The sequence below is a fragment of the Anabrus simplex genome, chromosome 1 (genome assembly GCF_040414725.1).
Source record: "Anabrus simplex isolate iqAnaSimp1 chromosome 1, ASM4041472v1, whole genome shotgun sequence".
NCBI lineage: Eukaryota > Metazoa > Arthropoda > Insecta > Orthoptera > Tettigoniidae > Anabrus > Anabrus simplex.
The window spans coordinates 1,083,079,905-1,083,097,641 of NC_090265.1; the positions used below are offsets into that span (position 1 = coordinate 1,083,079,905).

Here is a 17,737-nt window from a genome sequence, read left to right on the forward strand (position 1 = left end):
CTACGTACGGATGAGGAACACAATTGTGCGGGTGCACAATTATTATACATTTCTGAGTGTTTAATAGCCATTAACTTAAAATTGGCATTATAACATCGACGAGAACCCATTGAAAATTTGCCGGCAATACCTGTTCCACGTATGTTTACAATACGATGATGATCCTTCACGAAAATATTCCTGCTGTCTATAAAACTTAATTTTACTAAGCGTCAGTAACAGTAGATGTGTTATAACTCTGCTACTGTGTAGCCGTGGCCTTTCTAAGAATTCGAAGGCTCGCATGTTTTGATGCCATTCTGCAGGTTTGAGAAACATTTTTGTAGAGGATAATAGAATGTCATTCTCTCTTCACTATTTCCCAGGATCCAGTGATATTACACGTAGGCAATGTACAACTGGTCGCCACAACTAGCGATGTATTATAAAGAGGTGTTCGTTTATTATCAACGAGTTTCATGTGTTAGCACGGGCGGGGTGAAAAGAAACGGCTTGGTTACTGCGGTAGTTGCCAGAGGTGTTCATTACTGTCAGGCCACAAATGCAAAACACCCTTGATTTTTGACATGAGATTCGGATTCCTCTGAAGTCAGTGATGTACTCTGCCATATCTTGAGATGTATCACATTCTTACTTAATTTCAGTATATAACTTTAAATTAAGAGATTGATTACTTCAACCTTCATTTTTAACAAGTTAACAACTGCTATCGGCCACGGTATTAATGCATTTATTATGAAAACATGTTATTGTCTCTCATTTTGAATGATCTTTAGAGAACAGCAGTCGACAGGTATTACTAATAGACTCCAACATTGCCTTCGCGTGTTGATGAGAGAGCTTGCAAATGCACATAGGGAGAAAACTATACTGCACCAAATATGATCAATCGCATTTTGTGGTAAACGTTTCAGTTTTCTTATTCAAACAGCATCACCTATACTAATTTAACTGTACTATAAGTATGATGAAATGAAATGGCATATGGCTTTTAGTGCCAGGAGTGTCCGAGGACAAGTTCAGCTCGCCAGACGCAGGTCTTTTCATTTGTCCTGCACGTTGTGATGAGGATTAAATGATGATGAAGGCAACACATACACCCAACTCCCTGTGCCAGTGAAATGAACCTATTATGGTTAAAATTCCCAACCCTGCCAGGAGTGAACCCGGGAAAGAGAAATTATAACCTTCTCGCTATAAATTTACATGATAATAGCCTTCCTGTAATTTAACAGACGTGAGAAAATATGAACTAACCTCTGTAATCTCTGATGCACTCTGCCATATCTTGAGGTGTATCCCATTCTTATTTAATTGCAGTATTTAGAATTAAAATTAAGCGATTGTTTATTCAGCCCTTACATTAATGAGTTAACTGTTATTGGACACATTTACGCATTTATTACAGAAACAAGTTCTCCTCTTTCATTTTCATTTTCCTTTATGGAACAGCAGTCGATGGGTATTACTAATCGACTCCGACATTTCCTTCGAATGTTGTCAAGAGAGCTCGCTAGTGGACATAGCGAGAAAACGATACCCAAGATGATCGATCGCATATTACTGTGCATAAATATCAGTAACTGAAAAAATTGTGCGCGCTTAATCGCTCATAATAACAGATGCGTCAGTGCTTTCACTGTAACCAAAGTATAATACACAGTTTAATATAGGAATATTTAAGGGCTGGATAAAAATTGTCGTTACAACAGGGTTCTCGTTTTATGCCGTACTCGCTACAGCGAACTTCTACTGTATATACCGTTCAACAAACAGTCTAGAAATATAGACTTCTGGAAATGTTCTTACAATGGAACAAGCCCGAACAACTGTCGACTGGCCAGTTGAGTGGAGTAGATAAAAAACTCAAATGTTCGATTACTGTTTACCAACACACATGGAGAAATCTAAACATTTCCTACAGCTTCCACGCTTATCTGGGTAATAAAACATCATAATAAGTTCTAGAAACCTTCATATGTATCAAAATTATAGCAGAATACACCCAATATACAAATATTACAGAGTTTTCTGCAGTTTTCGACTACACAGATTTTGATGTTGTATGAACTTACAATACATATTTTACAGGGAAATAATTTGTTAGCCATACTTAAGATAATTAAAATATATTAAACATAATAATTTAAGGTTTTATAGAGTCAGGTTAGGTGTAGAATGGGGTACATGTAACAAGAGAAACTCTAATTTTAAACTCTACTAATAATCAGCCTGGCTGTAATGCATCAACTCAACTCTGTTGTATGTTCTAGCGTGGAAGTGATCCTAAGGGCGGAGACAGTGGAACTGGTGCAAGCTGGAGACCGCTACGACTTCACAGGCACATTGATTGTGGTACCTGACGTTGGAGCCCTCTCATTGCCTGGTGCTCGAGCTGAGAGTGGCAGCCATCATAAATCAGGAGAAAATATGAGCGAAGGTGTGCGAGGTTTGAAGGCTCTTGGTGTGAGAGATCTAAATTATAGGATGGCCTTCCTTGCCTGCAGCGTACAGTCAACCAACCCAAGAGTAAGTTGTCAGGGATAACTTAATGCAGTGGTACCGTAACTCGTTCTGGTCTGAGTGCAAGCATACCCCGCAGTGCAGAAATTACGTTGTGGTCGTGCTGCAAGCATAGCCTGTCATAGGCTTTGACAGGACATTAAAAATTGGGAACTAATGATGCACACCTTGTTGTAAAAGATTCCTTGAAGTTTTAGTTGACATTAAATGTTGACAGACGGGAGTATTACAGCTCACGTCAATGATGTATAATATTTTCAGAGTGTTTCCGTCTGGGAAATTTGTGTCAGACTTTGCTGACTAAACATGTTTGCACAATGTATAGATCCCTGCAACTAGTAATTATTTACTGTATTCACTACTCATAGTGTTTGTTATTTAAAAATAACTTGTTCTCCCCCATTTAACCTGCAATATTTTTGTATTTCTACAAGACAAAATTGAAAAACCTTGAAAAATCCGAGGCCAGAGTGATTAGTAAAAATTTCAAAGTCCAGACCAGAATGTGTTATTTCATTACTCCTTGAAGCATAGATTTTATGGATTGAGTGTCCAGTTGGAAACTCATTAGTATGTTTTTGAAGGGACTAAATAAGTACAGTAGAATTCTGATAGCGAGTACGGCATATAGCGAGAACTGTCTTGTAAGAACAGTTTTTTTTCTTTTGTCCCTTGAAAATTCTTATATTAAACTTTGTAATGTCATTCAGTTACAGCGAGAACCCTATCACTGATGCATCCGTTATTACGAGCAATTAGGCTTGCATAGTTTTTTTCTGTTATTGATATTTTTGCACTCCAGTGATAATATGGAATGCGATTGATTATCTTCGGTATAGTTTTCTTGTTATATGCACTAGCAACCTTTCTCATGAACATTTGAACTCAAAAGTGATGTCAAGAGGTGATTAGTAATACTCGTCGACTGGTGTTCTTTAAACATAATTTGAAATGAAAGAGAACATATTTCTATAGTAAATGTGTAAATAATGTGGCTGATAGCAGTAGTTAACTCATTAGAAATAAAGGCCGAAGTAAAGAATTGCATAACTTTAATGCTATGTACTGAAGTTAAGCAAGAACCTGATACACCTCATAATAAGGCACAGATTGGATGATTGATTTCAGAGGTTAGTTTATTCAGTAAAACCTCATTAAGATGTTTCTGCAGGGGACAAGGAAAGATAATGTGTTAAGCAAGAAAACCTCCCATAGAATACACAAATAAAAGCTATACATCAGTGATATGTTTTTTTTTCCTACATGCATGCATTTTACGTCGTGTATGTTTGGGGACAGTGAAAAATATTGGCTATCTACCATTTCTGAAGATGAGATGAAGAGTATTAAATGGTGTGAAAAGACGAGTGAAACAAATACGAGAACTTTTTTTTCTGGGGCTCAGGAATGTTCAATTTTGCTCTAAAGTTTTCATTGATATATCTGAATAACTCAATAAGTGTGTTTGTGCTTATATTTTGCATTCCATTCAGAAGTTAGAAATTTATTCGGTGCTACAGTGAAGGGTAGCGAATATTTGTCGTGTGACAAACTATCGATGGATTAGGAACATAATTGTGTAAATTTGGCTAGCGTGGTGCATATTTGTCTTGTGGTAGCCCAGTTATGGATACTGAAAAAGTAGTGAAATTGCTTATTAATGAAGACAGAATTAAAATCCAGGAAGTGAAAAGTGTTGTAACCAAGGTTGAAATTTACAAAACACAACTTTTATTGCTTCACTTTATGATATTTACACAAATAACTGAAATTTATTTTGAAGCAAAAGGAATATTGAATCTTGAGAAAAGTCTGTCTTTATACAATATGTACAGGTTTGCAGTCTTTATATACACTTCTATCTTGAAAAGATAGTCTTTGTGAATTGACACGTTGATAGTCGAGAACTATCTGGCACACTAACATAAATGTCTTTGAGAGTCCTTGTTTGCTGAAGTGCCTGAATTCCTAAAAAGCAAGTTCAATTGATTGAAGAAATTCCACCTAGCGAAACTAAGGGAGCTTGCATAAATTAGGGAATGAAAATGGCTTGTAAAAGAATTACGGAACATAGGCAGCGGAAACAGGTAAGGGAGCGGTGACCAGAGGTGAAACCTCGTACTGCCAGAAATTCAGTCCACCTGGTCGAAGCACATTTTCAAGAGGAGTAGCCTCCGTGCTCGACGTAGGGTGTATTCTGGAGCTGGACACCGGGGCAAGTGGGGAAGTGAGCAGGCAGGGAGCTCCTATTTATAGTACACTCGATGGTCAGGCACGCGCACTGAGGGCTGCGCGTCGAAGCTAGCAGAATGATACACAGGCGCGCTTGCAGCTGGCTGGCGGAGCGAGAAGGGAGCGCCGGACATACAACACCCTCCCCTCCTAAATACGCCGGTACGGCGTGAAACGGCGGCGGCGCTGGCGGCGACTGCGATGCTGGGGCGGAGCTGCTGATGACTCTGTTGTATTGTCCGGAGCTGGAACTGGGCGGAGTGGCGCTGTCTCGTCCTGAAAGGAACCCATTGTTATTAAATGATCTAAAGCGCGTTCAGCAATAGATTTATCTGGTTTAGCAATAGCATCAATAGCTGGACAGGGGCGGTAGCGCAGACGTATCTGATCTTGATGGCGGCAGATACGTTTCTCCGTAGTCTGTATCTCGTATAGACGATGACCCAAAGATCTGCAGATGACTCCAGGTATCCAGAGTGGATTGGATTTGAATGTCCTGGTGTAGACCTTGTCGTTGAGGGAGAACTTCGTTGGTGAGGTCTTATGCTGGGTCGGAAGAGGCTGTAACAGAGAAAGTAAAGTTCTGTGAGGTCGTCCATGGAGCTTCTGTGCAGGAGTGATATTATCAGCGCCTGGTAGAGTTCTGTAGTTGTTTAAGAGTTGGAGCAAGGCTTGGTCTTTAGTTAAGCCTGAAGAGACAGCTTTCTTCATACTTCTTTTAAATGTTTGTACGAAGCGTTCAGCTTCACCATTAGATTGAGGGTGAAAAGGTGGTGCTAGGATATGACGAATGCCATTATGTGTACAAAAGTTCTGAAAAGCAGTAGCTGTAAATTGAGGTCCGTTGTCCGAAATGAGTACTTGCGGTAAACCTTCTGTAGTAAAGATTTTCTGGAGAGCACGAATGGTAGCTTCGGTTGTAGTAGTCGAATGCATATCCACGACATATGGAAAGTTTGACAGTGAATCGATGACTATTAACCACATGGAATTGAGGAAAGGACCTGCGAAATCGATGTGAACTCGTTCCCATGGAGTAGTAGCAGGAGGCCATGAAGCAAGATCAGAAGACGGGGCGTTCTGATTCGTTTGACATTGCTCACAATGACGTATGAGCTTTTCGATGGCGGCATCAATACCGGGCCAGTAGCAGTGTTGACGGGCGAGTTGCTTTGTTCTGGAGATACCCCAATGGCTTTGGTGTAATAATCCGAGAACGTGTTTCTGTAGGCTAAGTGGGATAACCACTCGGAAGATGGTGCCTGCTTCTAGTAATACAACTCCGGCACGAGTCGTGAGACGATGCTGCATACGATGATAAGGTGCCAGGTGGGCAGGAAGTGTGCTCTGAAGAGGCCAACCGTTGCGGATGTAAGTACGTACAGTAGCAAGTGTACTGTCCTTATCCGTAGCTTTAGCTATGCAGGTAGCATCAATAGGAAAACTGGATACAGTATCTTCAAGTTCTATGTCCAACTGAAGACATTCAGATTCTTGAGAATCGAAGGCAGTATCAGGACCAACGGGTAAGCGGGAGAGGGCATCAGCATTACAATGCTGGGATGTGGCTCGATATACAATCTGATAGGAATAATCAGAAAGGAACATGGACCATCTTTGAAGCTTTCTGAGGGAATTCTCTGGGATCTTATTACCAGGATGGAATAAGTGTACGAGAGGCTTATGATCGGTAATGATCAGGAAATGGTTGCCATATAGATATTCATTGAAACGGCGAATACCAAAGATGATGGCTAAAGCTTCTTTCTCTATCTGTGAGTATCGACGTTGATGGTCATTAAGTGTTTTCGAAGCGAAGGCGATGGGGCGTTCTTGTCCATGACGATCCTTCTGGGAGAGAACGGCACCGACACCGTAGTCTGAAGCGTCAGTAGCTAGCGTGATGATCTTGTCGGGCTGAAAATGAGTGAGTTGTATAGCTTGAATTAAGGCGTTGTTGATTGTTTTCCATGCCTGTTGGCATTGCGGAGTCCACTGAAACTTAACACCTTTTTTACGTAGAGCGTTTAATGGAGCTGCCACTGTAGCGAAGCGTGGAATGAACTTATTATAATAGTTCGCTTTGCCTATGAAGGACTGAAGCTGCTTGAGGTTCTGAGGTGCTGGCATGTTTACTATCGCTGAGACATTCTGTGTACTAGGACGAATTCCATTCTTATCAAGTATATGTCCTAGGTAGTGAACTTGAGGTTGAAAGAAGGTACATTTAGCGAGATTTGCTCGTAGGCCATTGTCTTTCAATTTCTGGAGAAGGAGGCGTAGATTGGTTAGATGTTCCTGATGATCTTTTCCAGTAACAATAATATCATCCAGGTAGTTAGCACAACCGGGAATGGAGGCGGTGAGTTGAGCCAAATAGCGCTGAAAAATAGCCGCTGAGGATGAAACGCCGAATGGGAGCCGCTGGAGCTGGAGCAGTCCGAGAGGAGTGTTGAGTGTGAGAAATTTCTTAGATTCTTCGTCTAAAAGTAGCTGGAGATATGCTTCTTTAAGATCAACTCGAGAGAAGAATTGTCCACCAGAGAGACGACGGAATAAGTCTTCTGGACGGGGAATAGGAAAGATATCGGTGTCGAGTTGTGCGTTGACTGTAGATCGAAAATCGCCACAAAGTCGAACATTACCATCAGGTTTCTTGATTACCACGAGTGGAGTAGCCCATTGACTAGAAGTAACTGGGACTACAATTCCAGTTTGTATCCATCTTTCTAATTCTTTCGTGACCTGGTCTTGAAGTGCTAGGGGTACTGGACGAGCTTTGAGGAAGCGAGGCTTAGCTCCGGATTTCAGCTGTATGTGAGCTGTATAGTCGTTGGCTGTTCTGAGCTGAGAGTCGAAGACTTCAGGAAACTGCGCCAGGAGAGCGGTAACGTCAGAAGTAGGATGCAATGTAGATACGACGTTAATGTTGTCATGTATCTGGAAACCAAATAAGTTAAATAGATCCATGCCCATAATGTTTGATGCAGTGTAGTTGTTAACTACGAGAAGAGGAATGGCCTTCTGAATTCCTTTATAACTAGCCTGAAGCTTGATTTGACCTTTGATGTCAATTTTCTTCTTGTTAAATGTCACGAGCTGGATGTCAGCTGGAGAGCATGAAGGTGAACCTAAGTCGTGGTAGGTAGTCGGGTTAATAATAGAGACAGGTGATCCAGTATCTAATTGAAAATCGACAGATCGATCAGAGAATGAGAGAGGAATGATGATTTTGTGAGAATCCTTTGTGGGAAGAATAAGATTGATCTGATCAACTTCCATGTCTTGGCGGGGCTGTATATGCTTCCGGCGTGCTGCAGTAGTCTTAGCAGGGCGGAGCGAACTTTGACAGACAGTCTTAATGTGTCCAAGTTTATTACATCGTTCACAAGTAGCTTTGAAAAAACGACAGTCACGACGTTCATGATGCTTGAAACAACCTCGGCAGGAAGGCAGGAGTTTCGAGGTGCTCTTAGAATTGGGCTTCCGTGTAGCATTACGAGAGGGAACCTGGCGAGAATGCTTGGTGGAGAGCGCCTTATCCGTACGGTTCACTGTAGCAGAGGACTTGCGGGCCTGAGGCGAGACTTGTGCAACTTCGTGTGGAGAAGCTATGGCTGCGGCAGTCTTGGTAGTAAGCTCATAAACCGTAGCAATACGCTGGACGTCTTCTAAAGAAGGGTTACTCTGCTTGACAGCGGCAAAACGTATTTTGTCTTCAGGAGTATGTAAAATTATCATGTCCCGAATGAGAGAATCAGTGTAGGATGAACCACAACCGTCCTTGGAGCAGATGAACTGGCAGGGTTTAGCTAGACCACGCAATTCAGTTATCCATTCAGTATGTGTCTGATGGGGTTGCTTTCTGCACTGAAAAAATTTATAGCGAGCAGCCACTATGTGAGGAGCTTTGGCATAGTGTTCCGTGAGACGGGCCAAGAGCTGCGTGAAGGGTACCTCAGATAAGTGTTCTTCCGGACTTAATTTACGTAGTAATTCACACGTAGCATTGCCAACCGAACTAAGAAATAGTGCGCGGCGGCGTTGATCATCTGGGACAGCATGGCAGATGAAATGCTGTTGTAAACGGGCTAAATAAACTGACCATTCTTCCTTAGCCGGATCAAAAGCAGAGAACGGAGGAATAGCTGATGGCTGTGTAGAGACAGAAATAGCTTGAATAGCCTGAAGTAGTGCGGCCTGTTGTTGTTGCATAAACTGTTGTTGTTGCTGCTGTAAGGCTTGGAAGACCGTAGCGAGTTGTTCCGCAGTAGCCATTGCGAGATGCGTGCAAGAAAGAGTAAGGTAAGCTGTGTGTCAGAACTGGTTGGAGTGTCGTTGTTGTTGAGCACGTCGCCGTAGAGTTGACAACTGGGCCTGTTGAATGGTAGTGTCGTGTTTACCTCGTTGCTATAGAGTTGGCGATTGGGGCTGATGACGTGTAGTTTGTTGCTTGTTTACCTCGTCGCTATAGAGTTGGCAACTAGGGTCGAAGAAGTATAGAGTTGCTTTTTTACCTCGTCGCCATAGAGTTGTGTTGTAACCAAGGTTGAAATTTACAAAACACAACTTTTATTGCTTCACTTTATGATATTTACACAAATAACTGAAATTTATTTTGAAGCAAAAGGAATATTGAATCTTGAGAAAAGTCTGTCTTTATACAATATGTACAGGTTTGCAGTCTTTATATACACTTCTATCTTGAAAAGATAGTCTTTGTGAATTGACACGTTGATAGTCGAGAACTATCTGGCACACTAACATAAATGTCTTTGAGAGTCCTTGTTTGCTGAAGTGCCTGAATTCCTAAAAAGCAAGTTCAATTGATTGAAGAAATTCCACCTAGCGAAACTAAGGGAGCTTGCATAAATTAGGGAATGAAAATGGCTTGTAAAAGAATTACGGAACATAGGCAGCGGAAACAGGTAAGGGAGCGGTGACCAGAGGTGAAACCTCGTACTGCCAGAAATTCAGTCCACCTGGTCGAAGCACATTTTCAAGAGGAGTAGCCTCCGTGCTCGACGTAGGGTGTATTCTGGAGCTGGACACCGGGGCAAGTGGGGAAGTGAGCAGGCAGGGAGCTCCTATTTATAGTACACTCGATGGTCAGGCACGCGCACTGAGGGCTGCGCGTCGAAGCTAGCAGAATGATACACAGGCGCGCTTGCAGCTGGCTGGCGGAGCGAGAAGGGAGCGCCGGACATACAACAAAAAGCATCTGCATCCTTCAACAGTGGCGCATACATTGAAACTCCCACCTCAGAGTTTCGAATCGATTCAAAGTGTTATCGCATTCAGGATGATGGTCAAAGCCATTCTTCCGCACATGGCTGAGTTTGACCTCCAAATAATTCATGGTCAAAGAGTGTGATCAGAAAACAATGTTTAACAACCCACTGTTGCAAAATAAAAGGCCTCAGCTGAGGGGCATTTTAAACATATTTTCAGCTTGCAAGTTGGTGTATCTCAAGCTTACAACATTAGTGAAACTCAGGAAATGTACTGGGGCTCTAATGAGTCAAACAACATTACCAGATTTTTATATATATCATGGCTTAAATCACATGAAGACAGTTTGTAAGGCAAGAGGGCTAGGACTTCAATAAGCGGTCATTGCCTTAATGAAGGTACAGCCAAAGCATTAGCCTGAAATGAAAATGAGGGAACCACAAAAAAAAAACTTCAGATCTACCATCTGTGCAGTTCGAATCCACCATCTCCTGAAAGCAAGCTCACAGCAATGTGATCAAACTGCACAGCCAGTTCCCTCAGTTTCTTATGACACGTAATAGGCCTACCACGTGGGCTTGCTCTCTCCCAAACTACACAGTTTGGACTTCTACCATAGGGCGGCCCACTTACCTGTATATGGATCTTCAGTTCTTCAATTATACATGTAATTAAGAACATTAGCAAATGTTACCGTACATGTAACTTATCAGTAGATTTAATTTTGAATGAAGGCGGGCATTGCCCGGTGTTCCGTGCTATCCAGACAATGTTGTAAGGCTTTCCCTGCAGCAGCCAGCTGTTGAGCCATGTCATTCTACCGTATGTAGTTACAAATTCATATTTAAAACAATTAATTTGTTTACATATTTCAGACATATAGCATAACCAGAGGATATATAAAGATCACAACATGACCAAGAATGCAATTTTCCAACTACCTTAAGCCAAGTTATAGTTACCTTACAAATTCATAAAAAAAATTTCTTGGAAACATAAAATTCTTATATTTAAAAGTGAATTTTAAAACATCCCAAAGTATATTGTGTTATTATTTGGATTCTATAACATAATGGGCATTTGGGAAGCAATGTCTTAAATTTGACGCATGGATGAAACACATTTAAATAGGGGCATTTTTTGCATTCCAAACTTCCATGACCTAACATGAAATGAAACAAGGAAAATTATGTTATTTGATTTTCTGTAGCGCTATTGATTATTTCATTAACAACCTCCAAATTCGAGTATACGTAATATCTTCGTTGAGTTTTGTGAGAGAAATGGAATGATTGTGGGTAACACATGTTTTTGGAAGAAAAACAACAGGAAAATTACAAGATATAGTTGGGGTAAAAGAAGAATAAAATCAGTAATTAATCACTTTCTGGTGGAGAAAACAAATTTAGACAGTTAGTGGATATAACAGCTTTACCAGGAGAAGCATTCGATGGTGATCATAGAGTTGTGATAGCAAAAATGAGAGTGGTGAAAATTAGATAAGAGATAGTGAAATAAAAGTGTGGAAATTAAAAGATAAGAAAGTACAGGAGGAATTTCTGAAGAGACTGAAACAACAAAATTCAGTTACTAAAGTATGAAATGCAGAAGATGAATCGTCCAACTTTATAAGGGCATTTGTAAGTAGGGCAGAGCGCTCTTGTGGTAGAACATCAACAAGATTGAAAGAAAAGAAGACACATGGTGGAATGAGAAGGTGAGAGAAGTAATGTAGGAAAAGAAGAAAGCACGACAAGAATGGAATAGAGATAAAAAGAAGAATGAGCAAATGGAGGTATCTTGTTAATGAAAGGAAATGTAAGAGATCGGTAGGAGAAGAAAAGTTGGCAAGAATTTACATAAAAGGATTATTTTGATTAGCTGCTAAATGTGAGAAATTGTGCAGAGAAGATGGTAGTAGTACAGAGTGATTACTGATCAGTAGAAGATTATATAACATTGTTAGAGGTGGAATTAGCAGTCCATAATGAGTGTAGAGATTGTTAAAGTCCATATGGAAATGGAAACTTGCGCCAGAAGCCATTGTTAGAGGTGGAATTAGCGGTCCATAATGAGTGTAGAGATTGTTAAAGTCCATATGGAAATGGAAACTTGCGCCAGAAGCCTGCAGAAATGGAATAATAATAATAATAATAATGCCGGTCTTTAAGAAGGGGGACAAAAAATGTGTGTGATAACTATAGAGGAAACACACACTCATCACGAGTGGCACAAATACTGGAAAAGATGTTTGATAATAGAATGAGAAAGAAGGTAGAAGAAGAGTCACAAGAGGAACAGTATAGCTTTAGAAGTAGATCTACAGTGGACCCAGTCTTCACCATGAGGCAATTAATGGAAAAGTATTGGGAATATGAAAAGGATCTTGTCATGACATACATAGATCTAACAAAGGTGTTCCCAGGGAGAAGGTTTGGGAAACCATGGTATAAAAGAGACTGGATATATAAACTGTAGAAATAGTGCAAGCAATGTACAACAGTTGCATCAGCGGTGTACAGACTCCGGTTGGAAAGATGGAATGGTTTAGAAATTAAACTGGCGTAAGACGGGAATGTGTTGTCACCGCTTATGTTCCTAATGGTTATGGATGAAAGTGTAAAGGAGACAAAGGAAGCATATGGCAATAGGAAGATCTTGCAGATGGTATTGTGGCCTGGGGAATGAACAGCAAAGAAGTGCAAAAACAGCTTGATGCACTGAAGAGAAAATTGAAAATCAGCACAGAGAAAAGCAAGGCGATGGTGATATCAAGATAAAAAATACAAGGAGATGGTATTATGAGAATTGGTGGTCAAAACCTTGGAATTGAGGACAGTTTCAAATCAGCATACTTACGGAGTGCATTAATGCAGAATACAATGCAGGACATGATTAGCAAGAGTGTTCAACATTCTACCAGAGTGTAAGAAAATTTGTCTGGAGTAGAGAAATACCAAGGAAGTGTAAAGAGACAATGTACATGCGGCTGGGACCTGGACAGTGACAAGAAAGGAGGAGAGTAGAATTAAAGACAGTGAAATGAAATACTTAAGAAGTATGATATGAAAGACAAATTGAGGAATGAAGATGTTAGAAAGGAAGTTGGAATAGAAAAAAATGAGAAAATTGATAGGGATAAATTAAAATGGTTTGGACATGTAAAGAATATGGAGGAGGAAAGATATACTTAAAACAGGATGGAGATGATGTTTGAGGGAGAGAGAGTGAGGAGATCCAGAACAAGGTAGGTTGATTCAATGAAAAGATGTGCAAGAAGAAGAAACTTGGACTGGGACAAAATAATGGAAGAGGAAGGTGAAGTGCCAGAAATTACCTGACCTTGCAGGAAAGGTGATGTCAGGAAAAAGGGGAATGGATTATGTCTAAAGAAGGGAAATAACAGAGTGCCTAGGAAAATAATGTCCAGTTAAACAGTGCTATAAAAATGTAACTGTCTTAAGCGGGAAGGGAAAACATGTTGGTGAGGATATGTTAATGTGTATTCAATAGCATTAGGACTGGGACCAATAAAAATCACAGTGTTAACCAGGAAGACTTTCTATTCCATGATATACTAACAAGATTCCACTGTATTGAAGATAGATTTTTAATTACCATACCAATGCTATAAAGTAGCATCAAGACAGAAAAATCAGTAAAAATGGCTCCTGAATTAGTGTTGATGTCTGCCCTCCTGATGTACCTGGGAAGGAGAAACAAGCTTGTCAGGGGCTGAGAAGGAATGGATATCAAAGAGTTAGGATTGATGATGAGAGGGCCCATTTATTTCAAGATGTCAGTGTATGAAGGTTTTAAGTTGTCCTTGTCCTTTTTTGTTTTTCATGTTTGTTATTGTCTCTTCGTATTTTGACATTTGTTCTTGCCTCGTTTTGCTGTTGCTCCGTATTGTGTCATGTTTATACTATTATGTATTCCTATTCATGTACCTGTTTATTTATATATGATTTGATTAGTCTTGTCTTTGTATTATGTTCTTATGTAAACTTAGCTTGGCAGGGAATTTATGAATGAATTACTACACATCTACCTACATGACTTATATAAATGACATTCTTGAAAATTCTCTAGTTCTGATGTTGACAATATGCTTCGGTAAAACTTATTTCACTAACACGTTGTGATGAGGAGAACCAATATATTGAAGCCACCAGAAACCTAGACGATGAAATGAACAGATTTTTAACTGAGTTAAACGTAAATGGTAAAACTGAGTATATGAAGAACAGGCACGGTGAGTATGACACCAAGAAACTCAGAAACAAATTACAAGAATCTGAATTTGAAAAATGGTGCCAGTTGAGAAGTAAAGGTCAGGGAGTGTGTCTGTACAAGGAGTTCCCTCTTTCAAACCGCTGGGTTAGAAACCACGATGGCCTTTCTGGCACAGAGTGGAGAGATGCGCTGGAAATGGCATGTAACGTTGCACCTGTCAGAGCTGTACCAGGAAGGTCCCTTGATGCTAACTGCTGCAGAAGGTGTAGTGAGACTGAAACATTACCTCACGTCTTGGGTTCCTGTGCCTTTGGTGAAGCTCTTCGAAACACTAGACATCACAACATCAGGTCATCTATAGCACAGGCGCTTTGTGAGAAAGGATTTCAAGTGCATGAGAAAGTTGATGGCATAGAAGTAAATGGCAGCATGAGAAGGATTGATATGATCGCAATGAAAGGGAAGAAAGGATATATATTAGACCCCACAGTAAGATTCGAAACACACTCCGACCAACCAGACGAAGTGGACCGAGAAAAGAAGTCTATCTACCTGCCTACAGTGCTATATTGTAAGAATAAATAAGAACTGGGCGACATAGAAGTGAGGGGTCCCATGATCGGTGCGAGAGGGATAGTCCCTAAGAAGATGATAGAACTGATGAAGGCCATTAACATCAGTACCAAGGAGTTCGTCGACTGGGGGCTGAAAGCGCTCAGGGGTTCTCTTTTGATACTCAGACACCACTTATACTCTCCAGAGTGAGACATAATTGACTTATTTTATTTTTTAATAAAATTGTTTATGTATTCTTTGTGTTTGGCAGCCTCCAAGTGGAGGAAGGTTTTGAAAATAAAAAAAATATAAAATAAAGCTGGGACACCTATGGACTGAATGGAAGCTCTAACACAAGGACTTCAGTGATACTGATCAAACTGCAGTCTGAGTTGATACAAAGACAGAAAATATGCTTACTTTCATAACAACAAACTGTGACTGACTATCCATGAGCAGTCATCATTGTCTGGTGTTATGACTGGTGCAGGGTTGTCTTACTTTGAGCTGTGTTCAGCTGTGGGTGAAAATAAAAATTTGTCATCTTTGTGTTGGTTTGTAAATACAAAATTGTACCAATTTTCACGAATGCCCTATACAATTGAACAAGCCAATATACTGTAATTACCTCATTATGATATAACCCAGACTCTTTGATTTAGGCAAGAATGGGTGAAAAGTAACTGTGCCAAAGCAGATGCATACACTAATTCAATAATTGATTTCCATCAACACAAATGAAGACATGTTTTCCACTCAAAGTCTTAAATGGTGCACTGTTCTGTCTGTAATTTCATCTTGGATCTTCAATCATTTGACTTGAATATTTTTGTTTCTTTTTTTGCAGTAGTAATTACATTGATTCTTTTCCAGTATATCTGATCATTGCCTGCTCTGTATTCCAAAGACTTCAGCAGAGAAGTAATCAGGTGGTGAATTGTATTTCCAGTTTGGTGGGGAGGAGTTAATCATGGAAGAGATGACTGCTAAGGTCATGAAGGAACAGATGACTGACGCAGAGTGGAACAAAGTTTATGAAATGAGTCGAGATCGTAATTTGTATCAAAACCTAGTGACCAGCTTGTTCCCTTCTATTCATGGAAATGATGAAGTTAAACGAGGTCAGTATGTGCTCATGTTATGCATGCGTATGGCAATATTCCTCTTGGGCTGTTGAAATGCAGATGCACTTTAAACTACTAATATTAAGACTGAGCGAGTTGGTCAAGCTGTGAGCTTGCATTCGGCGGATGGTGGGTTCGAACCCCACTGTTGTCAGCCCTGAAGATGGGTTTCTGTGGTTTCCCATTTTCACAACAGACAAATACTGGGGCTGTATCTTAATTAAGGCCATGGTCACTTCCTTTCCACTTCTAGCAGTTTTCTGTATCATCGTTGCCATAAGATTTATCTGTGTCAGTGCGAAATAAAGCCAGTTGTAAAAATAATAATATTGTTGGCCATTTGTTAGTTAGAATGCTGATTATCTTCTCATCATCTTAAGTATTCTGGCAGAATACCATATTTTCTCAAGTATTTTATGCCCATGTGCAATTTGAGGACCCTGATTTTTCCAAGGTGAATCTGGTTAAAAGGAATTGACGTCCGAAATGTTGTTGTTAGTGCCTGCATCGCCGTCATTAAGTTAGAACACATTTTTGTTATATTTACTTCTTCTTCTGTCTCCGAATCTTCGTCGTGTTCGATAAAAAACTTTTTGGGATCTTATCCTTTTGCCACAAGATCTTCCCGTAGCCACGTCTGTAGGGATTTTTTATTCCCGTTCATCGGGTGATTCCTCTTGGCGAGTATCCTCGAGTTGTTTCAGCGATGTATTCTCTAGTATCATGTGCATTTTGATCTACTACACTCGTATTCACTTGTAAATGTTTACGTCCTGTCCCACGGTCGCCAGTTAACGTATCCACAAAGACACACACGAAATGCTGTCAGTTGTTACAGTTATTTATTCACATCTATTTACAAATTAAACACATTTTGACAATTGCCTATCACTGCACATGGAGACTGCAACTTTAAAACACAGTTGAAACAGATGACTGCTTAAAAGCATGTCACAACACGTGGTCACAAGTATAACCTGTTAACTCATAATATTCTCCTTCATTCTCGTCTACCCAGTACCATTCTGGAAGTTACAGCGTGTTTCACAATTTTGTAGTGGATTACAAATTATATAAGGTAAGAATGAATTATATACAGATTCTTACATTAATTGAACTGATGCAAACGTCTATATACAGTGCATGTTTTATGACATAACCTCACAAACAACGCTATTGTATGATGTAATAAAAATGATATTACTAATACTAAATGGATGTAAACACTTCATAGCTATACATTACAAGTAATAATAATAATAATAATAATTCGAGCTCGATACTTGCATTATTTACCCATGGGTGAGAGAATATTATTTTCAAGTTATATCAGTTTATCACACGTGCGTCATGGAGTAAAGAGATTCAGAACAAAGACAAGAAATTCAGCAAGAAAGTAACAAATAGAGTAAAGCATATTGAGAAGACTAAAAGAACATTATTGGAATTCTGTCAAATTATCCAAAATATTTCAGTAAGAAAAGAAAGGCTTGCAAATAGAGAACTAAGAGGTGTGGTGTGGTGGGTAATGGGGGTATATAAAAAAATAAGGGTCTGAAAGAGAAACATGACCCAAAAAAAAATTGTTTATTTTGTGGAGAAATAATCAAAGAAGCACATCTATTGAGAGTATTCTATTATAGGGGAACTGACACATGTAGAGTTACATATTTTGGTGGCAAATATAAATCAAAAATAGAAAGTGAGAAAGAACTCTATACATTTGTTCAATTATTAAGTAAAGAGTAGATTACACCTGAAGAATAGCAATTCCTTTTTGTATTAAAAAAAATGGAATTTAAAAAGAAAAGCACTAATTAAAAGAATGGAGGGTA

General features: G+C 39.7%; 1 protein-coding gene across 1 annotated transcript in view; it reads left to right on the plus strand.

The window, feature by feature from the left end:
* Positions 1–17,737, plus strand: part of Mcm6 (minichromosome maintenance 6) — a 121,355-nt gene that overhangs the window by 27,255 nt on the left and 76,363 nt on the right. The window contains exons 5-6 of the mRNA XM_067137224.2: positions 2,274–2,529; positions 15,728–15,899. Of these exons, the coding sequence (XP_066993325.2) occupies positions 2,274–2,529; positions 15,728–15,899 (428 nt within the window). The remainder of the gene's footprint in view (positions 1–2,273; positions 2,530–15,727; positions 15,900–17,737) is intronic.